Source organism: Archocentrus centrarchus, chromosome 1, assembly GCF_007364275.1.
Source record: "Archocentrus centrarchus isolate MPI-CPG fArcCen1 chromosome 1, fArcCen1, whole genome shotgun sequence".
In the NCBI taxonomy this organism is placed as follows: Eukaryota; Metazoa; Chordata; class Actinopteri; order Cichliformes; family Cichlidae; genus Archocentrus; species Archocentrus centrarchus.
Window position 1 is genome coordinate 14,099,414 of NC_044346.1, and position 27,671 is coordinate 14,127,084.

Consider the following 27,671-nt stretch of genomic DNA (forward strand, 5'->3'; position numbering starts at 1 on the left):
TGCTTTATTGACAAAGCTTTCTGATTATGGAATTAAAAAGTAGGAACAACTGATCTGATGTAATCTTGTCAGTTTTATTTAAAAAAAAAAAAAAAGGGGGGGGGGGGGGGGGGTCCCATAAGGCAGTGCAGCATGCCAGAGTCAGACATAACACTGATTATGCTACTGTTCTGATACATTTATGGATTTTTCTTCCCAGTCTGTACATTAATCATGTCAATATACCTGAACAAATCTGTGTAAGTCACAAAGAAAAAGGCTCTTATAAAGTCTATGGAAAAATAAATGGCTTTAATGCAACAGGTGCAAAATTATTTCAGTTTAAAAATGAGATTTAAAACAAATAAAAATGATCCTGGAATTAAAAAAAAAAATCTACATGGATGTGTAGAGAGACTAGTTACACAGCACACAGAACAAGGCATCTGAGCAGACTAGTGAATACATTTCTATTAACTGCTATAGAGTAAGCTATATGCATTAAATCACTGATAAGAGCCAACTAGAATGTGCTGACTGTTTTTAAAAGAACCTATGAATTTGTTAATACGATTGATTTATTTACTGAAATGCAGTCAACTATATTTATACTGATACTGTTGTTATATTGTCAGTTAGTACCCCTTTACCAGGGATGTATACTCTAATGTACCCCAGTTATTTTGTTCAAATGAAACTGCTTCTGCTATTTTCTTCCCTGCACATCTACTAGTTCGGACTGTAGTTTCAGTATGGCAGGTTTTCATCGTCACAATGATTAATTCCCATTCATCATTCCCATTTATCCCGTTTATCCCATACAAAGCCACTATAAACACAACAAAAGGAAAATGTTTCAATTTGAAAAGTTGCATATTTCCCTCTTCTGTCACATTTAAACTCAGGGCATGACTGACACATAAAACTGCGCAGTTTCCAATCTGGAAAACATGTCTCCATATTTCACTTAGACTTCAGCAGGTGTCATGTTTTCTCATTATTATTATTAATATTTTTTTAACAAAAAGGATGCTCTTTGGAATGAAATGTAAAACTGAAAAAACCAAAACCATTCTAGAATAGCCGACTCTCTAACGCAACATGAAACAGCATAAAATTCATGTTACCTACAAGTCTTTTAGTGCCATTAATTCAACAAACATTCTTGAAGCTGTCACTGGAAGCGGTCCATCATAAACGACTTTGTTTTGTTTGCATCAGTAATGTTTGAAAGAATGTGGCAAGGCTGTAATTGGGTCCTGCCCACCTGTGTCTGGTAGAGTCAGTTTTTGACACCTAAGCTAGGTGATCACAATGAGATCTGCCTCTGTCGGGTCTTTGGTTTGGTTGGTCATTTCTTCATCCTGGATTTCTTCAGGTCTAGCCTCACGCCCTTCCTCCCACAGGGCTGAGCCGAGCCCAGCGGGTGCTGACAAAGAGTGCGGTGTGGGGGTTCTGCCCAGGCCCTCATAATGACCCTTAGAAGAAACTGGGTTATAAGCCGTTTCGGTCATGGCATCTTGAGAAGCAGACGAGAGCAGGCCTGATCGCTCGCCATCACTTTGCGCCTCATCCATGTAGGACTTTCTCGGACGACCCATAACGGTCCTCCCTGCCAGTGTGGACAAAGAGCCACTTTTTTAGAGAGAATACCAGACACACCACTTATTTACAAAATTAAAGATCATGTCATCTAATAGCTCACGCCAGTAGCAATAGCAATAGTAATGTCATGTGTACACAGTAGTCAGCTCTACATGATCACACCATCCTGAAGACACATCTGCAGTAGGAATTACAACACAGGCGATTCTGAATACTTTGGTAGGTGTCTGTCTGACAGCACAGGGTTACAACCACGAAATGGTCATTACTGTTTTGTACAGTATTGCACAAGACTTGGTACAACCCATGTCTACTGAATAAAGGCCACCTAAAATAGAGGGGCCAAGGAGGCATTGGCTTCAACCAATAAATGACTTGTCTCACAATCGTTTACATTTTTAATGTTCTCTTCATTGGCTCCTCACATACTCTTCCTTCTCCTCACATACAAGGTCTTGAATGATCAGGCCCCAACTTATCTTAAAGACCTCATAGTACCGTATCACCCCAATAGAGCACTTCGCTCTCAGACTGCTGGCTTACTTGTGGTTCCTAGGATACTTAAGAGTAGAATGGGAGGCAGAGCCTTCAGCTCTCAGGCCCGTCTTCTGTGGAATCAGCTCCCAGCTTGGATCTGGGAGACAGACACCCTCTCTGTTTTTAAGATTAAGCTTTAAACTTTCCTTTATGATAAAGCTTATAGTTAGGGCTGGATCAGGTGACTCTGAACCATCCCTTAGTTATGCTGCTATTGGCCTAGGCTGGTGGGGGGTTCCCATGATGCACTGTTTATTTTTATTCATCTCTTTTACTCTGTTTATTACTTCACTCTGCATCTAATCATTAGTTATTATTATTCTCTGGCTCCCTTCCACAGCATGCCTTTTGTCCTGTCTCTCTCCCCTCAGCCCCAACCAGTCAACCAGGCTCAGAGAGGGGCAGATGACTGCCCCTCCCTGAGCCTGGTTCTGCTGGAAGTTTCTTTCTGTTAAAAGGGAGTTTTTCCTTCCCACTGTCACCAAATGCTTGCTCATAGGGGATCGTTTTGACTGTTGGGTTTTCTCTGTATTATTGTAGGGCCTTTACGTACAGTACAAAGCACCTTGAGGCGACTGTTTGTTGTGATTTGGCATTATACAAATAAAATTGAACTGAATTGAAATTGAATTAAACAAATGTGGAATGTCTATCAGGTCTATAAATATACTAATTTATAAGACACAATTGCTTAGTTGGTGTTTTTTCACCTTGTGAATCTGTCTGTGTGTGTTTGTGCCACAACTGCAAAATGTGGTCCTTGAACTAAAGATAGGACAGTGACCTCCTTGCAATTGAGGAAAAAAAAAAAACAACAAAAAAGTTGGCAGGTGACTACACTGAACTTTTTTTTTTTCTGTCAGAGACCAATTGCAAATAGTTGTAGCAACCAGCTGGTCACCCAGAAGTTCAACTTCTGGGCAACATCAATCTGAACCAATCTGCACCAGTGATTGCAACTAGTCTGCAATATGTCTCTATGCAAAAGGGGACTCCACTCAACTGTATTGTACTGTGTACTGTGTTGTATTTTGTTTATTTTCCTATTTAAAACAAGGTTCCTGAGCGCCCACGCCATTTTGCCGTTAAAGCTTCATCCTGCAGCAACTTTGTCACTATCTGTGGAGGAGCAGCTAGACTGCAAGCTCACTGTCCACTGTCACCATAATTTTGGTTGTGCCACTGTCTCCAACCACTGTCTGCCCTAGTGAGTACCATAAGGCTATAGCTACACCTACCACACTGGTGGTTTTGAGATTTTGGCAGGTGCTGTCTGCAGATATGCAGACAGATTTTTGTTGACAGAATAGTTGCAACTGTAAAAGATATTGCCAAAACAGTACAGGTGTGCAGTTGCGATCAAAATGTAGGCTTATTTAAAAATGGGCCACAAAACTCATTGTAGTTGCACCTGTTGCACTTCCATCTCAGTATAGTCTGTAGTTACATAAGTAATCTGTGGCCACCTTTCAGACAATATCTATCGTTGAACTGGGTCTTTATTTTGATCTGAGCTCTACACCTATAAAGTTTCATGACTACCATTGCATTCACAAAGTCATACAAAGACTCAGAAGAGTGCTTAAAAGCACCTTTATAGTTTTTCCCACAATAGTAGATGAATCCAGAACCACATTACGTAGTGAAGAGACGCAGACAGACTCACAAGGTGAAAAAAAATACTATCTACCCTATCGCAGTTGGAAATAAAATAGAACACCTACCAACATTGCGGACTTGTTCAGAAATGTCGGCTCTAACATCAGACATGTCCCACATTGCCATAAAAGAATCAAAGCAAGAAACCTCTTCGGCCTCCTGCACATAAGGTTTGTAGGTGAAGCTGAAGTGATGGGCAATGGCAGCGACAAACATCTCCACACATATGATGAAATCCTAAAAAAAAAAAAAAAAACCCTGCTTGGTTATGTTGCACTGATAAGAAGGAAAACTATTAGGAGGTTGCACAGAATATATTAGTTCTGTTGACGATTGGTCAGAATGTTTAAACTATACGTTACCTGTAAGCCAGTAGCTACAGCTTCCACACTTTGCCAGTCCCATGTGCGCTTTTCTGAGATGATGCCCACTTTAACCAGCAAAGCAATGACCACAGCTTGCCTAGAAAGGTTTACAACAACCACCATTTCATTAACATATACATACGGTTTATCCAGGACAGTTAAAAAGAGCTTGTGTAAAGTACTTTTTTTTTTTTTTTACCAGAAAGAGACAAACACCACCATTTTGACACACAGGAATTTGCCGACTGGTTTGATTGGACTCAGTTCCTCTCTCAGAGCCCTGTAGAAGAGCACCAGGCAGTACATGGCAAACTAGATCAAAAGAAGACAGAAAGGAATGTGAATAAAGAAACGGGGTGCTTGTAACAATTTTCAGTCCATCTTTGGACATGATCTAAGACCATGATTACCAGCTGTGACATATTGTTGAAGATCACCAGGTATGTCCATGCATTTTTGGAACTGAAGTTGCCTTCGTCATACACCCGACACAGCTGACAGATTCTAGGAGGGATAAGAAACACGTAGCCGACATCAACAGACACTGAACAAACTGTGACTGCAGCTAAAGAATAAAGCGTGTAAAAACCGGAGATTACTCACAGAGCAATGACTGTGGTGACGGGCCTGACGACTGTGTACTGCAACACTCCCAGCTTGCATCTCAACAGTAAAACCCTGCGGAGGAATTTTAGCGTCTGAATTAGAAATGAATTGGTTTGAAATACAGTCAGCAGAACCCTGAGACAGGTCTGATGATAATGTTTAACACTGAACTGTCTAATTTTTCTCAACACCACCACATCCAAAATACAGCACTGTAGGGGTTTGCATGTTTGACTCTGTATTTACAATTAGGCTGATGATGCTGGCCTTTAGGAATCACTTCCTCATATAAAAACACCCAGAAAACTCTGGGCTAAATTAACAGCACACTAGACCAATTATGGATGTTGTGTGACTGAGACTAATTTGAAGCTGGTGACTTTCACTGTCTTTCTTTCTCATTTGACTTGCGGTCAAATGAGAAAGGAAGACAGTTGAGCTTCAAGAATTCAGTACATTAAGATGAGCCCATTTTATTTCTTTAATTTCACAAAAACTCTTTGAAATGAAAATAGATCAGAAGAGAAAATGTTGTGCAAGAAGACTGATCCAAATTAAATCGTTGTGGCCAATTCATTGAAACACTAAGGAAATATGACTATGGCCAGTAATTCCAGTAAAATGTCAGTAAATGTCCATAAAACTGACATTTTTGGGTCAAAGTATGAACAGATGGTAATGTTTAACTAATCTTACATTTACAACAAAGTTATGACCAACACCTGAGTGCAGCTGAACTCTGGGTTAGTAAATTTAACCTGTCGTCAGTTTGACATAAGTGGAATTAAAGTCTAAAGAGAACTCACTCTCCCATTGGCCATGGTGGGCAGAAGCAGAGAGGAGGTAGGTGTTTCTGCTGCTCCTGGAGCTCCAGCATCAACACAAGGTTGGGGTACTGATTTTCCAGGTAGTTAAGCAAGAAGGTCATGAAGTTGTAAATGACATACGCTTCGTAGCACTCCCTGCATGTGTCCACATATATTGCTATATTGGGGTACTTCAGTGCAATCCACTAAAACAAATGAAAAAGGAACAATAACAGGAAAATATATGAGGATATGATGCAGAAAAAAATGTCATCCTAAATCTGCCACTTTATGTAAAGTCTCCAGACAGTGAAGTCTGGCACACATTTAACACATCAACTCATAAACTGGTGTATAATGGCTTTGATTAAATAATACACAACTCACGCTGTCCAAGCTGTAGATTGGAACCATCCATAATATCCTTTAAAAAGGACACACAAAAATGTTAAACATCTGTATCGGGTTCTTATTTGTGGCTAAAGTGACTGTTAAGATCTTAACCTGATGATAGGTTTCTGAAGCTCTGGCTGAGTATAGTGCACCAGATGCTGGAGGATGCCCCATAATGATATGGGTATAGTCATGAAGACAAAAATCCCAGCAATGAACCATGCTTTGTTATGAGTGCCAACCTGCCAGAACATGGAAAGCCAACAACATTAAAGTAATTTAGCCGTCTTGTCAGTGGTGAAAGTAGTGTTCAGATCCTCAAGTACGGAAAGATTACAACCATGTAAAAATACTCGAGTTCAAGTCTCACATAAAGGGGGAAGTAAATAACTAAAGTGTAAATAATGTGTTAAATTGTTCATTTTGTTGTTGAGTATTTTTAAAGGAAGTACAAGCAAGGAACGATTGTCTTAGCAGAACACACCAGAAGAGCAACGAAGATGGTGGTTATTTAAAAAATGTCTGAAATATTCATATTACAATAGCAGTCTGAATGACACACTATAAAAGGACTTACTGAGAAATGAATCACATTTAATATGTCATGTAATAAGTCGTGTTTTGTATGACTCTAGATCTAATCAATAGCTTCTGCTGTCATAAAGATGTAAGACTATATTAAGGTAAACATGTAGAATGTCAGCAATCAAACAGTTTAATGCATGTTTAATGCCTTATTTAGCACTACTCTATACTGCAACTACTAATATCCAGTGATGCGAAATATGAAGTATTTGCTCCACTCCTGATTTCGTTTCTATTTTTAATATTATTTTATTAGACCAAGATAACCTGAGTAAATTAAAAATGCAGTTTTTAATGATTTCATTTATTAGGGGAAAAAAAGCTATCCAAACCTACCTGGGTTCCTACCTATCTACTATGTAAAAAGTAATTGCCCCTTAAACCTAATAACTGGTTGTGCCACCCTTGGCAGCAAAAACTGCAATCAGGCATTTGCAATAACTGGCAATGAGTCTTTCACATCACTGTGGAGGAATTTTGGCCCACTCGTCTTTGAAGAATTACTTATTCTTAGACACACTGGAGGGTTTTCCAGCAGGAATGGCCTGTTTAAGGTCAAGCCAAAGCCTCTCAATCAGATTTAAGTCCAGACTTCGACAAGGTCGCTCCAAAAGGTTTTTTTTTTTTAGCCATTCAGAGGTGGTTCTTTCTGGTGTGTCTTGGATTATCGTCATGCTCCTTAACCCAAGTGCTCTTGAGCTTCAGGACACAAACTAATGGCCCACATTCTCCTCAAGGATTTTCTGGTAGAGAGCAGAATTCACAGTTCCATCAATTATGGCAAGTTGTCCAGGTCCTGATGCAGCAAAGCAGCCCCAGATCACGCTACTACCACTATGTTGGACTGTTGGTTTGATGTTCTTTTCATGAAATGCTGGGTTAGTTTTATGCGGGAACCTTTCAAAGTTCAACTTTTGTCTCGTCAGCCCACAGAATATTTTTCCAGAAATCTTGGGGATCATCAAGATGCTTTTTTGGCAAATGTGAGATGAGCCTTTGCGTTCTTTTTGGTCAGCTGTGTTTTCTCCTTGTTGTTCTGTGTTCTTTTGTAACCTCCTGTATGAGTTGTCTATGTGCTCTTGGAGTCATTTAGTTGGAGTCATTTAGGAGGGAATGTTCACCAATCTTCCAAGTTTTATATATTCAGGTTATCTTTGTCTAATATTAAAAATTGTTTGATGATCTGAAACATGAAAAGAAATCCGGGAGAGGGCAAATACTTTTTCACAGCTCTGCACAAAGAATTTTAAGATCTTAATTCAGATACAACAGCCTTACTCACCATCATTAAGGTGTAATTGCTTTGAGGGGAAAAAACGCATGAATAAGTGTTTTATAATGAATAATTAAGAACTAACAAGCTGCTAATGTAAATAATAACAAGCAGCCAGTTGATGGTAAACATGTGTGCCTTTATACAGAGCTGTAACCAAAATAATACACAAGTATTGTAACAATTCAACTGTATTTAAGTAAAGTGTAACAACCATGTGTTAAACCAACACAAAACATGAGCAACAAATGCACTGACCTTTGACTTCTGCAGTTCCCAGATGCACAAAGGCAGGACGACTAAGAGCAACAAGATGTACAACACAACAACCAGCGGCCGGATCCATCTTCTCCAGTTCCCACAGGAACACGGCATCTTTCACGAAGATGTTTTCTTTTTTTAAGACGGCCGCTGCTCTTTTTGTCACAAAAAAGCTTAAATCGACGGCTGCAACACTTTACGTATTTAACGTTAGCTTAGCATACTGTTCTAACACTTCTAACGACCCTAAAATAACACTTTACTGGCGGGTATACGTACATCGGCTCCTTTACTAACGTAGGGGCTCATTCATAAAGACAAAATTGCTGGACAACTACCAGCTCATGTGACTCCAATTTTATTAGCAAGGTTGCTAACATTAGCTTGTCAGCTGTTTGACCGTGTAAACAAACGGTGCTGAGGTCGATCCAGAACGCCAGTCTCCAGATATCAGTAAAACTGTAATTCACACTTGTACATCAATAGACTCCCTTAAAGGAATGTAAACATAACCGTCTTTGTAGCCGGAAGACATCTGGCGATAAAAGTTTACAAACTGTTGTTACTGTCGTGTGTGAACTTCCTGTTTTTTTGCGTCACCTGAGACCTCCACCTAAATGCTACAATCTGATTGGTGGCATCACGGCTAGTTTGGTTGCGCTGGCCCGATGATATGTGCTTTCTCCAGCAGATGGCAATGTGAATTAACAATCATCAGGATCCCACAGCTTTCACTGTATGTGGCCTGCCAAGCAGTGAGGTTGAGACTGTAAACGTATCACTTTTAGGACACACAAATTTTGAGTATATGTGGCGTTTTGTCGGCCCTTTTTAAGCTGCGTTTGGGTCGCTGGTTTCAGTGAAATGTCACTTGGAATTACTCCCATTTCCATTGAGTCACAGGCCTGTCCCGCAGAACAGAAAAGTTTGTTTTGTTTGACTCCTAAATGAGTCAAATGATCCAGATCAACTAACTATACAACTATTGGTTTATTTTTGTTTCTTTCTTTTTTCTTTTTCTTTTCGTTTTTTTTTTTTTAAAGGATTTCTATCTAAATTGGCAGAAATGTGCTGTTGGACAGGACTACAACATGTCAGAGGGCTAAATTATCCTTTAAGTTGGAATTATTATTGGCTCTTGTATATTCTGAATACTGTCAGAACCAAGCCAAAGATGAACATTTCTGGGCTGAAGTTGTGATCATACATTGTGTTATAGACAGTACTTTCTTTCATCTAAAGGATAAAAAAGTGTTTTTTTTTTAATCCTTTCTTCTGCGTGTATGTGCAGACGTTTGAGTGTGTTTCTCTGTAAAAATGAGGGGAGGCAGAACTTTCCTTTCTGTCGCACTATGTCTCCACTGCCCCACAGTCACAGAAATCACTGGTTGTTGCAGGACAGATTGTTCATGAATTTTGAATTGAATCCTTTTGGCTTTTATGAATTAGAAATAGTCTTTGCCACAAGTAGTGCAAGCGAGTGCCATGGTGGGTAGCTTGGAGGGATTGCTATGCAAAGTGGCATACAGGGTAGAGCCATGTAAGGGCAGGGTAGATAAACATATGCTGTGTTTGATCAAACCCAAAAACATACTTTAGCATAAAGGATGTGGCGTCCAAGTCAGAGTGAATAAGAGCCATAAGTGCAATATCTCATACAGTATAAATAACATACACAAATGAGATAAACAGAATGGATGGGTCTGAGGAATGATGATAACAATCAATACAGAAAGAAGGAGACATAATGTCTGCTTGCTAGGATATAATGCATCAGCCAAAGTGCACCTCCTTTGTCAAAGAAATACATACAACGGCAGTTGTTCAACAATTACTTATTTATCTTAATATCTCTGCCAAAGGCCTTTGTGTCAGGAAGTGTTCAGACTCAGTGTTTGTTTCAGTTCACCGCTTATATCATTGTTCAGGAACAACAACACAAGGAGGATGGAGTCAAACAAGCTTTTCCAAGTCACACAACAGCTCCGAGTCTTCTTAAACCAATATTTTGTGTTTTGGTTTAAGCAGACATTATTGACTGCGTATGTATGAAAAAACTTGATAAGATTTTCATTGGGAGTGACCAGCATGAGATTAGAAATGAGTATATCAGAGCGGCAGCTCAGGTTGAGCACTTTGGAGACAAGGATGTACCCTGTAAGTAAATTTAAGTTCTGTCTAATTTTCAGGACTAAGGCTGTTAGTACCTTGTAACAGGGAACTTACGGCCTTAGTCCCTGTAATTACATGTAATTACAGGGTATTTATGGCCTTAGTGGTGGGCCATATAATGAATTGTTACTGGATATTTTGTATGAGTTACATATGCAACAATGGCATAAAGTGGGGACCCATGGTCTCTTGGCTCCCCTACTTCTGCTGCCCTCAGTACACATCAGACAATACCCAGCTTCTTTTGATCTCAGCAACACACTTGTGAAGCTTCTCAGTTGTATCTTGTAAAAAATCTCAGCCAAAGTACTCAAAACTGTCTGTGGTAGCTCCCGATAGAGTATTTCCAAGAATAAGTTACTATGTTCCTGTTTCTGTGAGTTCTCCGCATTTTTATTTGTTTGCATTTCCTGATTGGTTCGGTGAAAATAAATTCAACTCGTAATTCAGCATTCCTCTTCTGGAGCTGTTTGCTTGTTTAGTAATCCGACCCTGGTCCCAAGCTTTAAGAAACTGTGTTCACTGAATTAATATAACCTATCAGGTTACATTTTGAGTGTGTATGCTGGGTGTAGTTATTGTGGGATTTTAAACCTAAATAAATTTTGAGACAGAATTAACCATAAATAGTATTAGCATAAATAGATCTCAAAAAAAGAGAACACACATCTGTGGAAGTAACTAATTATTCTTTTCTTTTTTTTTTTTTTATGTAATGGAGCAACTGCATTAAAAGCAGAAAAACTGGGTCTGTGAACAGCTGTTTGTTTTTTTTTTTTGTTGTTGTTTGTTTTTTAATTTCAGGAATTATTAAGCATGGGTATTGTAAAACAGATTTTAAAAGTTGTTTAATTGTTGATATGAATAGTAACAAAGTAGGATACAGTCATGGTTAAAAGGAAGTGTATCCTCTTTCAGTTCTAAGGTCTTACATATCAGCATATAATAACAACAATCGGATCCTTAGCAGGTCTTAAAATAAGCTAAATAAAACCTGAAATGAACAAACACAACAATACACTGTGTGTAAAAACTGAGCCAAAATGCAGAAGTAGTGTGTAAAAAACTAAGCACATCCGTACTACTTCCACAGGAATTAAGAGGGTAGGTAGCGGCCAGATGCTGATAATCAAATTGATCGATTATCAGTCTATTAATAATCAAATGACTGATAATCAAATGCATCATCAGGAAGTCTGACCACAGTTATAAATGCAGATGTTTTGTCAGTTTGCTGGTCTGGAGCATTCAGGTGTGAGTGAACACAATTCCAATGAGGAAAGACATCAGCAACAATCTTAGAGAAGCAATTGCTGCACATGAATCTGGGAAGGGTTATAAGGTCATTTACAACCAATATGAAGTCCATCATTCTACTGTGAGAAAGCTTATTCACGAATGGAAAACATTCAAGACAGTTCTTCCCAGGAGTGGACCTCTCAGCAAATTCATCCCAAGGTCAAACTGTGCAATACTCAGAGAAACTGTAAAGAAAACCCCAAGAGCTACATCTCAGACTCTACAGGCCTCGGTTAGCATGTTTAATGTTAAAGTTCATGACAGTACAATTAGAAAAAAAAAAAAATTTGAACAAGTACAGCTTATTTGGAAGGTTTGCCAGGAGAAAGTCTCTTCTCTGTAAAAACAACAAGACAGCAGAGCTTAGGTTCTGAAAAAACCACAACACTCCTGGAAAAATGTTGTTTGGACAGAAATGGAGATGACCATGTTTGAAAAAACCAAACACATCATATCAGCGCAAACACCCTCCAAACACCTCATACCAACCGTCAAGCACGGTGGTGGGGCGGTGATGATTTGGGCTTGTTTTGCAGCCACAGGACCTGGACACCTGGCTGTCATTGAGTCGACCATGAACTCCTCTGTATACTGAAGTATTCTAGAGTCAAATGTGAGGCCATCTGTTTGGAACTGGTTCATGAAACAGGACAATGATCACAGCAGCAAATCTACAGCAGAATGGCTGAAAACGAAAGGAATCAAGGTGTTGCAACAGTCCAGTGATACTGCAAACTGATTAAAGTGTAAATGTAAAAAAGTGGTTTTTGTTAAAGACATAATGACACAGTGTAATATCATGTTGTCTGGTTCATCTGAGGTTATATTTACCCAATTCTAAGATCTGCTAGGGACCGGATCTTTTTATTATGTCATATGTAAAACCTTAGGACTGAAAGAGGGTGTATAAACAACACTATAACCGTTGGGTCTTAAATAACATGTCAAAGTTAAACAAAAATATATAGATAGATTGTTTATATCCTTCTATCTAAAAACATAATTTTAAAATAGAAATGTATCTAATTATAATTAAAGGTCTTAAAATGATTTCTTATAAAGTATCCATCAAATAGATTTGCCTTGAGCAATGACTGTTTTGTTTTTTTTACCGTATCAACCAAATTTGAGTTAAGCTCCGCATTGAGAAGTACTCTGGATCTTTTAGATCCTATATTTGTTTTCTTGCTTTATTTAATTCACTGCAGGCAGGAGACTTGATTTCCACTAAAAACTCTCACCTTCACTTTTTCTCACAGTCTCTTCTTTCTCTCTTTTGCTTCCCCAAATGATTGAACCATAGTCTCATTCAAATATACTTTTTTTTTTTTTGTCTCTGCTTCATTAAACTGTAACATACTACATCTTAGCAACCACAGTTTTGAGGAGTTTCTTCAGAGTTACAGGAAACTGGTTGTGATTTCATATGAAGAATATGAAACTGTGTCATAAAGTTCAGGACCAGGCTGAGATTTATCACAAATAGCTGAAACATAAACCAGGCCAATGTCTGATAAAACCTTGACTGCTAGAATGGCCTGTTGGTCTTGGATGTTTTTGACTTTGTATATTGGATTTCACAGTTCTGGTGACTATCTCCTGTTGAGTGTGATAGAGTGTAATCCTGGGTTAATGACACATTTGCTCACAGCCGAAATGCCACAAAGCACAGATTTTGGGAAGCAGTTCTTAAAAGGATTTAGACAATTAAAGCCAAGTTATAACTAAAGTGAGGACTACACAACAATGCAAACTATGCAGCTAATGGACAAACTTTAGAGTCCTCTGCCCTACCCTTTGAGAAAGTGAATTATAAGTATCACATTCCCACCATCTGAGCCGTTCACATCCTCTCTCCTGACATTCGCAACCCTTAGGGCTCGGCTGGCAAGCAGGTCAGTGTGTTTCAAATCACTCCCAGACTCCTCTTTCTCACAGTTGCAGATGAAAAACAGGATGGAAGGGGGGGACCTTGACTTCTTAGAATAAACTAGCACGACAGCAGAATAAATCTCCTTGCTTCCTACGATGGAAATGTATTTATTGGTATAAGCAGCAGCATTAACATGAGGTTAACATGTTAAATCAGTGACAACAAACATATATGTTGTCATATATATCCTTTTTTTTTTTTTTTTTTTTACAGAATATTATGAATGACTTTTGAGTAGTGGTAACATAATACTGTACAGATATGAACTAATCTGTACATAAGTGTACAAAACACTCCAATTAACTAGTGATTGCAGACACAGCACACACTCACACACATGATAGTCCACATTCAAACTTACACAGGTTTACAAATATCTATCACAGAACACTATCGCCTTAACATATCACTGCCATCTTTCTAGGGGCTCTGGGTTGGTGCGGCAGCTTCATGACAGAGAAAGAAGAGCTTGGAAATCTATATTACCTGAAATTACCTTCCATACTCAGTTACTCAGTTAATTAATGCATTACGTCTTTATCTATCAAGTTCTGTTGATTGGAGAATCAACCAGCTCGTAACTTTGTAACTTCTGTTGCTTTACATACTCGCCCTTGAGAAAGATGGCAGAGACTACAGCTTATTGCCCAGTCTTTGTATCTTTTGAGATCAACGGTGTTCACACATCAAATAGAATAAGGTGTTACAGTTGTTTTGTGGTGGGACACGGGTTCTATATAAAAACACTAGATCAACATTTTAGGAAATACCCCTCTTCACTTTTCTGCCGTGGTCGAGCTGAAAATCGAGTCTTCAGCCATCAGTGGGTAAATGTGAGGAACATAGACACAGAAAGAAACTAGCAGCGATTTGGATTTCAGGGAACATGAAGGAAAATTAGAAAGCCACACAAGGCTGGCAGACAATTAGTTAAACTCATTTCAACTTTGGCACCATATGATGGGTTGGAAAATATACAAGAGGGCTGACACATGCAACTAGAGCTGTGGTTGTCCACTGGGGGCCCATTGTGAGCCGTGATGGGCTACAACACCATAAAGTGAAGGGCTCATAGCCCATAAGCTCTAGATTAGGTTAGGTCATCCAGACAATTACACACAGATGAGAAACAGCCCAGATTTTTAACCCTCTTGTACAAGAGGATTCTTTACATAATTACTCATCACATATTTCTGCTTGACAAAGTTGCTAAAAATCACTTAGTTAAGGGTAAATAACAAGGCTAAACCTGTCATTAGCTTCATCAAAAATGCCTTGCAATAAGTCTAAAAACCTGCATGCCCATTCTTTTCTTAACACTCATTTAAGTAAAACCTAAGACATTATGATTTAACAAATAGTCAAAATAGGTTTTGGAGATATGGCGGTATCATTAGCTAGCTTAATGTTCTTCTCTTTTGAGCAGTCATGTCCTTCCAGCGAAGCATACAAGTATACGTGGATGCATTATATAAATGAAATAAAAATGTATTAAAATAGAGGTGGATCTTGTTAGCTTTGGACCAAGTCAGGCCATCTGTTTTCCCTTGTTTCCAGTCTTTTTGCTAAGCTAAGCTAACTTGGTGCTAGCTATAGCTTCATAATGCACTAGCATAAGAATTATTTCATTAAATGACTGGCAAGAAAGCAATTATGCATATTTCCCAAAATGCGAACCTGCAGCTTAACTGTGGAGTATTTACCATCTCACAAAACATCCATTGCCTATGTCATTACAAAGGTAATATAGGCTGAGTACAATACTGTTACTGCAGTCTAACACTTTATAAAAGTGGTCACTATATGAGTATATATATGTGCAATGGGTTGTGAAGCAGGGATGTCACTAAAACTGTTGATTTGAGTGGTGAAATTCACAGTGTTGCAGGAGTCTGTTTTAGTCAATGGTGAGATTTTTCACAATGGTTTAAATCTACTTCATATTAGTCATTTGAATGACCTGTCAAAATACATAGTTGCGCATTATCTCTTTGCTCTGAAACCTGCAACCCTATGGAAATTGTGTTTTTGTCGATGTAGAAAAGCATTATTTTGTTCAGAGGCATTTTTGATAACTCACAAAAAGCAGTGGGAGTCAAACATAAAGTGAATAAGCTCAAAAACATCCTCTAGTTTATACCACAAAGTAACTCAGAGAGCAATGAGTATGAGTCAAATACACTGGACAACAACTGCAAGTAACATGCTTTTCTGTTTTTCATTGTCAGTAAGTAGCAAACTCCAGGGGACTCATCACCCACCATCCCCTCTGATGGAAAACTGTCAGCTTTTTCCTTCCTGCAACACCCTTCCCAGTGGCGCTGCCCTTTACAGGAATAGCACACTTAACTCCTGATAGAGAGCAATTTATAGTCAGGTTCAGCTGCTTCCCTTTAAATGTTCTCCTCCTGCTGCTTTCCTCTTTCGATTCTTCTCTCAAACTATAGCGTCACTATCCGTGGGTGTGGGAACAGAAGGAGTTTGTTGGAGGAAGTTTAGTCTGCTGAGAGGCTCATGAAACATCAGTGCGTTGAAGTTTCCCCAGTCCATTTTAATCCCTTTAATTCCAGTTCCTAATGCATCCCTGCCAGATTCATGTTTTGCTTCCATAGTCCTCACATAGAATATTGTCTGACAAAGTAAATTTTTGCGATATGTATTATAGTATGAGTATTAGTCGCATTTTAAACACTTGCTGGGGATACTGAAAAGCTTCAAACACACTCCTCAGTTAGCGAGTCAGTTGCTGTCCTTTCTGATGCTGCGGTCAGTGTGGAGGTTGTTGGGCTCTGGACTTTTACACTGGAAACTGGTGCCATTCATGGGTCCAGTGCTGTTCAGCTGACTGTCAGAGTAACACCAGCAGCACAAACACGACTTGGAGAACATGTGAAGAGAGGAAAGGGAATATTTTAACATGGCAGTATTTATCAAGAGGATTTGCCACATGTGGAGCTCACATTTGTCATTTGCTCTCACAACTCCTTTCACATGCAAGCTTGAAACATGGTTTATCTCAATCCTGGTTCCCTTTGACAGACATTTACTTTTGACCTCAGCCAGTAACATTACTGCATAAATCATCGGGCTGCTTTTACACTTTGGTCACGGAAAGACATCACCACCACAGACCCTGACTCACAGGCAAGAGTTTGCTTTCCCAGCCTGACGAATTCATGAGAATTATGTGTGTGTGTGTGTGTGTGTGTGTGTGTGTGTGTGTGTGTGTGTGTGTGTGTGTGTGTGTGTGTGTGTGTGTGTGTGTGTGTGAAGTTTAAAAAAAAAAAAAGTCATTTTGTGTGCGTCTCACATGCATTCATATCCATATGTACCATACCTTGAAGCAGTTTTTGAACTTCTTGCTGACAAAGTAGAGAATAATGGGATTTATGCAGGAGTTGATAGTAGCAAGGTTGATGCTGAAATAGTCCAGGATCAACAAGAAGCTGAAAATAGAGAACAGAAGAAATAATGAAGAAATTATTTTTAATAAAATATCAGTCATTACCACAGAGGTAATTTAAACTTTTAGATATTACTTCAGTAAGGAGCTCCAGCTCCAGATTTGCATTACTTTAAGCTCAAATGAATCCTTATTTATCTCATATTTGCCCTGAGTTCACCTCTTTAAAGCTGGCTTTCCCTAGTAAACAATAGATTTGAATGACAGGTTGGCTGAGTTGAACAGCCAGAGTCTAAAATTACCACAATAAGGACATCCTCTCTCTCTCTTGCTCTCTGTCTCACGCTAGATGTAGAGAAAACCCTTATGTGCACTCTGAAGCCTGTGTTTAGCCTCACTGGTATTAACTCTTATTGTCTGAAGCTCTGACTGTGTTTATTATTAACATTTACTGTACTTATATGAAAGGAAACAAAGTAAAGAATAATAGGTCCACAGGATTAGTAAATCTGGAGCAGTGAATTTTTTTTCATATTGATCATATTCAGAAGCCTAAAAATGCTGTCAGTATTTTCAGCTTTCAAAGAAGCTAATGACACCCTGGGTTAAATTGTCCTGTACACTGCCATATTCTTTTGCCAATACACCTTTAGGAACCTGCTTGTAGTTCTTCCAGAAACTCACTTGAGCAGCTCACATCGCATCTTCTCTTCCTGGTTGTAAATCATCTTCTTAAGAATCCTGCTGAGGTGCAGCGGGAACCAGCAGAGGGCAAAGATGAGGACAAGGCAAAAGACAGCTTTGGCCACCTCTCTCCTCTGCAGAGGGAAACGACACTTTACTGTACAGTCTGTTGTTATGAGAAGATGACAAAATGTGTAGGTAAAGGAAAGTAAAATGCTAAAGCAATGGAATCAATTCTAGGTTTATATTTAGAAAGAAAAGGCTGTTTTGAAATATTGTCTAACCTGTTTGAGGTGCTCACTGAGAGCAATCCGAAGGCTGCCATTCCTGCGATTGAGCATCTCGCAGGTCATCAGAGTGTAGAAGATCGCTGTGCAAATCAGTGGTACACAAAAGTAGAAGCCAAACAGCCACCAGTCCTTTGCATCTCTGTAGAACTGGACAGCGACAAGCACAGTGATGGAGTTAGTTAAGTAAAATTATACTAAATTCATGATTTACTGTGTGACCTGAGAGTCTGAGACTGAGGAGTTGAAGGTTTTGAACTGCTGTGAGCCCAAACCACCGAGCTCCCCACATTTCCTGCATACACATGTACTTAGAGGTGCCCTGAACGCTTATCCTTGAAGTCATGTGAAAAAGTTTTCACAGGACTCCAAACAGTCCCGCAGGCTGTTCTGCTCGACTAACCTGTTGTTTGAATCTTTTCACAGGACTCAATGCAGTAAACACACCCAATGATTCAATAGCTTGTTGAAGTAATGTTAGCAGCAATAACTCTAAGTAATCATTTTATGTATGACTTTATCAGTCTCTCACATCATTGTGGAGGAATTGTGGCCCACTCTTAATAATAATAATAATAATAATAATGCCTTAGTCTTATATAGCTCTTTTCAAGGTACCCAAAGATACTTTACAATTTCAAGCACCATTCATTCACACCTCAATCAAACTTGGTGGTGGTAAGCTACTAATGTAGCCACAGCTGCCCTGGGGCAGTCTGACAGAAGTGTGGCTGCCAGTTCTTGCCTACGGCCCATCGACCGCCACCAAACACCAACCACACAACCACAATCACACTTAGGCAATGTGGGTTAAGTGTCTTGCCCAGGGACACAACAACAGCAGGTGCTCCGGTTGCGAGGTGAGCACCTACCCACTGCGTCACTGCCCCCCCTCTTCTGTACAACATTGCTTAACTTCATTGAGGCTTGAGGACATACAGTATGTTGATACACCGCTCTCTTAAGGTCCCACCATAGCATTTATTTTCTTTTATAGATTTGCTGCTGTGCTTGGGATCATTGTCTTGTTGAATGACCCAGCATCAGCCGTGCTTTAGCTGTTGGACAGATTGTCTCACATTTGACTCTAAAATACTTTGGTATGCAGATGAGTTCATATTCGACTCAATGACTGCCAGGTGTCCAGGTCCTGTGGCTGCAAAATAAGTCTATATCACCAACCCTTCACCACTGTGCTTGACAACTGTTATGAGGTGTTTGTGCTGATATGATGTGTTTAGGTTTCACCATGTTGTTGTCAAACATGGTCAAACATCTCCACTTGTGATTTGTTTAGATGCAGCTTTTGCAAACCGAAGCTGCGCTGTCATGCTCTTTTTAGAAAGAAGAGACTTTCTCCTGGCAACCCCTCCAAACATGTCATGCTTGTTCAGTCTTTTTCTAATTGTACTGTCATGAGACGTTTAACATGCTAACAGAGGCCTGTAGAGTCTGAGTTGTAGCTCTTGTTTTTTTATTTATTTATTTTTTTTTTCTGAGCATTGCACAGTCTGACCTGGGGTTGGGTTTGCTGGGATGTGTCTTTCTGGGAACACTGGCATGTTTTCCACTTTAAACAGTCTTTCTCACTGTAGAATGATGGACTTCTGATTGGTTGTAAATGCCCTTTCCAGACTGATGGGCAACAACAGTTGCTTCTCTAAGACCATTGCTCATATCTTCCCTACTTAACATTGTGTTAACACACATCTGAATGCACTAGACCAGCAAACTGCCAAATCCTCTGCTTTTATAGAGGTGCTCACACTTGCTGATGAACAATTAAACAAGTGGATTTGATTGGATGCAGCTGGCTGCTAGCTAGCCTCTTAATATGATATGGAAACAGAATCTGCCAGGGTGTGGAAGTTTTTACGGGCCTCTATGCAGTCCCGTGAAAACTTTTTCACATGACTGTAACTCCACCATCTTTAAATACCACCATCTGCTATTTATATGGACCTTGAAAGCCTACATAAGATGTTAAACAGTACCAGTCAAAATTTTGGACACACGTACCCACTCATATAAATGGGTGAGTGTGTCCAAACTTTTGACTGGTACTGTATGTGTTATTGGGCTATGGAAGTAAGCTGAAAATCATTCAGTTTGGTGCTATAGAAGAATCAACTGAATCAATGCCTCTGTAACTGAAAGTGATCCAAATCCCAGACCTCTACCATACTGCCCCTGTACTCCAGTGTTAATGAATTCCATGCGAATCCTGCCCTGTAAACAGTGTGGCAAGTCTGAAATCAAACTATTCTAATTACACTGTTTATAATTAGGGCCTCTGGTTTTCTGTGATTCTTAAAAAATATGTTAAATATGCTCTTTAAAGTACCACTGTTTCAAAACCATACAGCCCACACCAAACCTTATCACACATTTTCCTTGAATCTTTGTTTGCAGAACCACTCCAGGGTTTGGTATTTTATCTTTTATGTACAAAACAAAGATTGGTGTCTTTCAACAATGTGTTATTTCTTTGCTACTAAACAATGGTGTTTCTGAGACTTCAGCACTGTATTGATATCTGGGAGAGATTACCTCAAGGGTATGCACATGTGGCCTCAGCTTGAGGCCCCAGGTCTGTGTAATTGTACTTGGCCTGCAATCAATTATGTGGTCCAAAACTGTGAAAAGGCCATAATCACTAGGAAAGACTAAGAAGGCTAGGCTTATTTCTTTAAGTGATACTCCCCTTACAATATTGACTGGAGTGGATTCACGGCTGTATTCTAGTTTTCTCAAGCTCTAATAACACTTTTTAATTTTAATTTTAAGTTATTTATGGCACATGTTGTAGGTGATTGTTTTTACTGGGGCGTTGATGCTTTAAAAACATATGACCAAATATAATAAAAATATCACATCAGTGCGCCAACTGTCCATTAAAAACAATCACCAACTTCAGACAAACAACACGTGCTTTCACGCTGATGGAAATATGATGCCACTTTGAGTAGTTCTCCTGCATGTGGGTGTGCCATGTCATTAGTCCAGGATGATGATTTTGTCTCTACAAAATTCAACAGTTCTTTTGCACATCCTGGTTTTAGTGCAGGAAAACAATAACAGCTCACCTCCATGAAGGCACTTTGGGGTTTAAGCATGCAAGTGCGTATGGTGTTGTTGCCATAGTTGAAGGTGATTATGTTGAAACCAATGGCCTCCGGCACTGCCAGGATGAGTGAAAGCACCCAGATAGACACAATCTCAATGACGGTGATTGGAGGGATGCCCACTCCCTGCACTCTGCTCCACGATGCCACAGCCCGGTATCTGTGACGCAGCAGGATACAAAGTTATCATCTGGCATGAGGCTTTGCGCAGGCATTACATAACTGTTGCACATGATGAACCGTTTATATTAAAGGAATGTGATTGGCTGATATTAAGTTACTGCATGGATTATGTGTTATCCTGACCCTAGGATCCAAATATTGTGACATGAATAAAAAATGTCAGTTTAATACTTAAAGCGGGTCTGCAAGAGTTCAGCTCAGTTTCATAGAAATTTCATAGAAGTCAGTAAAGCCATCACCTTCTTCAAAATCTCTCCTGACTGACAAAGCTAACAACATTTTCCTTATGCATGGCAGCACACCAAGCACAACAAACTGCTCAGTCAGCAAACACTATCAAAATGTTAAGAATTCATGAGGAGAGATGATCAATTGTTTATTTTAAATATCTAATATTTATATTTTTGTGAAGCCTCCAAACAGACTGGCCCATGTTGGCAGAGGGGTCTGTGTGTTGGCTTGTGTTTCCCATGCACTGAATACTTGTTTACTTGTTTGTTTCATTAATGGAAACCACTTGTCGAAATGTTTTAGTAAAATCGGGCATCAAGATTTTATAGCAAAAACAATATATTTTTCATGACACATTTGAATTTCTCTGTTGAACAACATGGTGGCATTTATATTTTACTAAGTGGTAATGTATCCACCTTTTTCTCTTCCTCCAACATTGAAAAGATACAAAAGGGACTCAAGTACTTTCATAATATACACAGACAAAGATATGCTACACATTTCCTGGAAACAAACGCCGAGCATCTGCACTTGAACGCAACTGTACAGCACTGCAGTCTGCCTTTTCTCATAACAGAGGTCATTAATATTATCTTCCTATAGCTGAACCTCAGAGGTGAGCCTCTTATCTATAAAGTTGAGTCTAGTGCACAAAATGAGATGACCGTGAGCTTCAGCACTTCATGAGTATCAATTATTCATTAAGGAAATTCTATTAAGGTGCTATTAAAAAAAGAACTTGTCTATATGCTTGCAATCAACATAGTGCAGGCTAATGTTAACACCAGAAATAAAGTATACAGAAGAAATGAAAGAAGCAATGAGTGTCTGTTTTAAATTTAAAAAACAAAACAAAACAAAAGCCCAGAAGTTGCAGTGAAGCAGTAAAAAGAAACGCAAAGGCTGTTTAGTGATTATGCACAACTGGTTCTGATGTAGTGAGTTTCCTGGAAGCGATGACCTTAGTAATCCTACCATTATCCTGATCCTGATCCAATCGAAATGCTCATATATTTTGTTGAAATTAATTCCAGCATTTCCTGTTTATGTTGGAAAAAAAATATTTGTGACAAACTAATCTAAAGCAATGTCCTCTTGTGCCGAGTACAATATGGATTAATTGGCAAGGTTGGTCGGCCAAATCGAATTTGTATAATTTTTCTCTCCAGTTGTTTGGCTTCCTCTTTAAGTATCTCCTTTTTCCATTTCGGAAAAACCACATGTGGATCATCATCTGCCTGTGCAATCATGATCCTGGCTGGGTAAAAGAATGTAACCTCTGTGGGAAGCTGCTGCTTTTAGTATGATGGTAAAACCCTAAACTGGCTTACTAGTTAATAAAAGAGAAATTCACCTTTAATCAAATACATGCACAGATGCCAGTAAAATATTTGCGGTGTACAGAGCAAGCTTTTTCAATTTTTTAGATCTTTAGCAGACCCCCATCCTCAGTGTGACGTGTGGCAGCACTGACCTGTCCACGCTGAGGGCGCACAGGTTGAGCACGGTGATGCCCACAGAGGCTTTCTGCAGGAAGGGAACAAACTTACACAGGCACAGGCCGATAATACTGTCATCGAACGGGAAGCGTGAAGCCAGGAGCTGGAAAAAGGAAAAATGCACATTTATGACAACAACATTCACTACATCTCAAAGGATTCAAATCACATTATATGTGTTTTCTTTACACACATTAATAAAACTTGTCAGTAACTCCCTCTTTGGCTTTCTCAATGTATCATTAAAAGGTAAATTATTTTCTTTGTCATTACATGTGTTTTACGAGCCTGCTGTTGCTGTAGTTTTTGCTACTAAACAGATCCTTTCGCATAGTTAAGACCTTCCTAGTGGATTTTATTTTGAGGCTCATCAGAGATCTTTCAGTGTCATCTTAATGTCACTGTGGCCACGTGGAGATCATCAACTCATAAACTAAAGAAATCTCAGTATGAGAACGAAACTTCAGTCACTGGTGTCCAAGAGTCACTTCCATAATCTCTCCTGGTAGTTCTTTCTTCTGTAAAAATGGTCGAGGTCATGTAAGTATTGGGGCATGAAAGTGTTTTGGAGCGGCCCAAAAGTTTTACAAAACAAAACAAAGGACAGTGTTTTTGGAAACAATGTCTTTGCCCCAAGGAAGAGAACAGGAGGTTTCAACATTGTAGATGTGGCCCTTTCTTTGTTTATGCATAAACTGCTCCCCCATGCAGAAGGATTGTTGTTTCCTCTTTGCACATGTGTTGCTCAGACTACAAAGTCACTCTGCCCTCAAAGTCCCAAGATAATGTTAACCAGGTGTTTTTTGTTTTTTTTCCATTTTTTTTCTTGTAAAACCACATCCTATGATGAGCTCAAAGGATCAGGTTGACTGATCGCTTCATTTTGCCATCATTCTTTATTATTGCAAAAACCATGGCAGTGTTTACTGAAATAAATCAAGCGAAGGCAGGGGCCCTGTAATGATTTAAGATCGTCATTCACATTCTGAAGTGGTCTCAGCATAAACAAAAGCGTCGAGTCAAACAAAACTGAAACGAGCTGCAGTTGTGCTCTCGTGACAATTCACAAGTCTTTTAAAGACGCTGATAATCATTAGACGACAGTTTAACGTGTTAAACAGTCATCTAATGATTATCGACTGCCTAATGTGTTAAACACTTGCTTATTTTGGTAAAAATAATGCTCATAAACACAAGAATAAAACAAGTCAATCCCTTTAATTATGACCAACTGAGAAGCTTTCATACAGCTATTTAACCTCACTTTTATTTGGATTATAAAATATTTATGGGACAGAGTTAAGAAGTCCAAAAGTAATTTATCACTTGTGGAGCAGTGAGATAAAAAAATAAAACAAAAATCTTCCAGATAAAGGTTTCTAATGTCTACTAATGACTAACGTCTCAGGTCAGTACAAGGCCAGAGGCGTGTGTGTGACTATAGCCTGATTCTTATGCTTAGTTAAGTCAGCCAAACCTGTGCTTGTCTCATCAACACAAGACGAAGATAACAGCACCCGACTGATTAAGTTTTTCCGTCTATTTGCCCCCCTGACCTGTCTGTAATATTCTACTTTATCTCTACTTATCACCTTCGTTGTTCCTGCATTTCATCATATCCGCAACGAGACATGTCACTCAGCAACCTTGACATGAAAATAAGACTTAAGCATCCACTAGTGGAGGAAAAACTGTACCTTGTATACATTGATGGGCATATCAATGACAATGTAGATAAGGTCACCCAGAGCCAGGCTGGCAATGAGGGCGTTGGGTCCGTTCCTCATGCATTTGTGCTGGTAAATAATCCTCAGCAGGGTGGCATTGCCCACTATTCCGACCACAAAGACTATAACGGAAATGACGGTGTTGATGTACTTAAAATGCATGTTAATAAAGGTAGGTTTACTGCAGTTAGGTGGCTTCTTTATGGCAGTTACATTGCCAGAGCCAGATACCACTGCTTGTGCATCAGCTCCTGGGGCCCACTGGTGGACGCCAGGCCCCACGCTTGGACTGACAGTGCTGTAGAGACCGGACTGGAGGGTGGAGTGGACGAGAAAGCTGGGGAGAGGGTCCTGCTCTGCTTCAGCTCTGTTTATCTGGCAGATTCCTCTGGCTGCCATACAGGCCATTAGCAAAAACATATGTCCAACCGGAGTGCCCATTATGGGACGGCGTTGAGCGCTTTGATATCACTGACTGAAAGACCGTCCCGATGTATCACTGGTAGGAAGACAAAACAAGAAACATGGTTATTTTTCAGAATACTCGCAGCAAATCTGAAGAGATGGCAGAATTCAAACAAAGTGTAATATTTTAAGTCAGAGATGAGGAAAGTTTGACGGCATTAGTGTCCCTTTCAAAAGCTATGAGGAAGTTCAGGAACATCTTTATGACTTTGCCATGGGAGCACAGATGGATGATGCCAGGAGTAGTTACAGTGAGGCTGAGGCATCAGCAGAAAGCACCAGGAATCTGTTTTGCTCTCCGTCTGGAAGAAGGAGTGCTTGGTCTTTGTATCGATAATGTTGCAGTTGCATGATGAGGTTTTATGTCGACTTATGCTGTTTTGACAACAAGCCCTCTGTGCGAGTTTGATTTCCCAAGTCCTGCCTTCTCCCTCTGTTTCTAATTTCAAAAGGTTTAGACTTGTGGTTTGAAGCTTTTTATAGACACGCAGGATTGAGTTCCAGTTAGCTGAGAAATGCAAGAGTCCAGGTTAAAATAGAAAACAGATGAAGACCCCCAAACCACAAAACTAAGTAGTAGGAGTAGGTAAACCTTGAATACCTCTTCTTATTAACAGGGGGAAAAAAAACAACAAACTTTCTGGACAAAATCAGAGTAAGAGAGAAAGTTTCAAACTATCACATCCATGGTGAAGCCCTTTTCATCATGTCACAGTACAGGCAACTCTTACAGCCCAGAGTTCTTCCTGTTCAAAGTCCCAGCTGTCACCAAGTACACAAAGAACTATTTAGCAGCCAGCCCTTCAAGTAGCATCACAGTTTAGCATCAGCATGACACTGCTGGGATCTGTGACAGCACACAAACTGATCTATCCATAAATAATAAATACATTTGGTTTTCACCTACCGCTTCTAAAATGTCTGCCTGGCCCCCTTGGAAAGCGTCAGGCAAACTTTCAGCTGAAGCCCCCAGACATCTGTATCACATCACATGAGTAATTAACGCACTATCAAAGCCGCACCGTATCCCACTTGGTTTGAGCAATGCACCCGTCTGCTCTGAGGTGCCTTCGCATTATGGCTCAGAGTTTCCTGTGGAGAGTTTGCAGCACGTCTGAGTGTGTGTGCACGCTCAGTTGTGTGAGTCTGAGGTTGTGTATATCTCAGCATGTGTATATGTGTGTGTGTGTGTGTGTGTGTGTGTGTCAGAGCACCAGTGAGACACTTTGACTGGGTGGGATAGTAAATCTCCACCTCCCTTTGGTAACAGACTGGGCCCCCTTTGGAAACATCACCCTCCTCTCTCTCAGAGGCACCGCCTGCTGACAGCCATCTCCAAGGCGCACTAGCACCCACACCCACACACACACACACACCCACACACACACACACACACACACACACACACACACACACACACACACAGGGGCAGGGGCATCTGGGAACCCAACGCCCCTGCAATCTGCCCCTTTCCTTGAGTCCCTCCCACCTCCATTTTCAATCCCCTCTGACTCGCATTATGTCTTGTATACATTGCATACAACTGTTTCCTCACACAAAAGGCAGCAAAGATTAGAGTGGAAGGAGGAAGGCAAGAGGAAGTCAGTGTCCATGTTGTGATGTTGTGTTTGAGAGTGGGAAACAGAGACGGGAAGTGGGAGCCAACCATCAGCTAGGCTTTACATCAACAGACTATGAACTGCGTGGGTGGCCGAACCACATCACTCTTTCTTAACTTGTGCTAGATTTATTTTAGGTTTGAAAAATGGATAATATCTGTTGAATAAATGATAAGTAAGGGAAAATGTGGTAAACAAGCATTCTCTTCCATCACCAGACGTCTAAATGAACAAATATTAAATCAACTGGAAATTGGTTTCACCTTCATGGGGAAAACAAAGCAAAACAAACAAATTCCCAAACAGAGATGCTGTCTGACATAACTAGATGCCTCGCTGATGGAAGAAGAAGCCATTTCAATGTCAAGCCAGAAGAGTGCTCGTGCATCAGCGTCCATTATGGATTTCAAAATGGTTTATGATGTGAGCTGAGAGCAGGAAGAGGGCTATCGAAGTCACCGCAGTCTCGCTTTAGCAATGCCAAAAAGCTGACTCAGCAACTGCTCGAAGAGGGAACCACTCAGTTCACAATCACATGCTTTTCCTGCAACACATTTGCTAAAATGAACATTTTTCTTCTCAATAGATTAAATGGGCAGACATATGAATAAATACAGCACATATGTGTGTTGACAATGAGTTGTGTTTGAGGATAATTTTGAGAATTTGTGGACTTTCCAAAATTGTCTTTAGCATAGAAATGAAACTAAAATTTTACTTTATTTCAAGGTATTTCACTTATTGTAAATTTAAGCTGTTAGAGTGTTAGAGTTAGAGTAACGCATATACTACATGTAATTGGTGAGAAGCACCAGAGAGTAGATTTATGAGCAAGATGCTGTGGAAATCATATATTTATTATTGATCACACACTATATGACAAAAGAAAGAGAAACCTGCGTGAAAAGCAGGGATACATACATGCACACATGGTACACACAAACACACATACAGGCACTCACTGATTGGCTG

General features: G+C 39.7%; 2 protein-coding genes across 2 annotated transcripts; both read right to left on the reverse strand.

The window, feature by feature from the left end:
- Window positions 1–109: 109 nt before the first annotated feature.
- On the reverse strand, window positions 110–8,655 carry tmem184c (transmembrane protein 184C). The gene is made up of 10 exons (XM_030737046.1): window positions 8,067–8,655; window positions 6,062–6,192; window positions 5,945–5,981; window positions 5,558–5,763; window positions 4,749–4,823; window positions 4,556–4,649; window positions 4,345–4,457; window positions 4,143–4,242; window positions 3,846–4,017; window positions 110–1,591 (listed from the first exon to the last, which is right to left on the reverse strand). The coding sequence occupies exons 1-10, from the start codon at window positions 8,181–8,183 to the stop codon at window positions 1,281–1,283; spliced, it is 1,356 nt and encodes a 451-aa protein (XP_030592906.1). The 5' UTR covers window positions 8,184–8,655; the 3' UTR covers window positions 110–1,280.
- A 5,009-nt stretch (window positions 8,656–13,664) lies between these two features.
- Window positions 13,665–26,236, reverse strand: ednraa (endothelin receptor type Aa). Its single transcript, XM_030737181.1, has 8 exons — window positions 25,988–26,236; window positions 24,586–25,114; window positions 22,864–22,991; window positions 20,934–21,132; window positions 17,845–17,997; window positions 17,561–17,694; window positions 16,811–16,919; window positions 13,665–16,350 (listed from the first exon to the last, which is right to left on the reverse strand). Exons 2-8 carry the CDS (start codon window positions 25,054–25,056, stop codon window positions 16,213–16,215), a joined length of 1,332 nt encoding a protein of 443 aa, XP_030593041.1. The 5' UTR covers window positions 25,057–25,114; window positions 25,988–26,236; the 3' UTR covers window positions 13,665–16,212.
- Window positions 26,237–27,671: the final 1,435 nt, after the last annotated feature.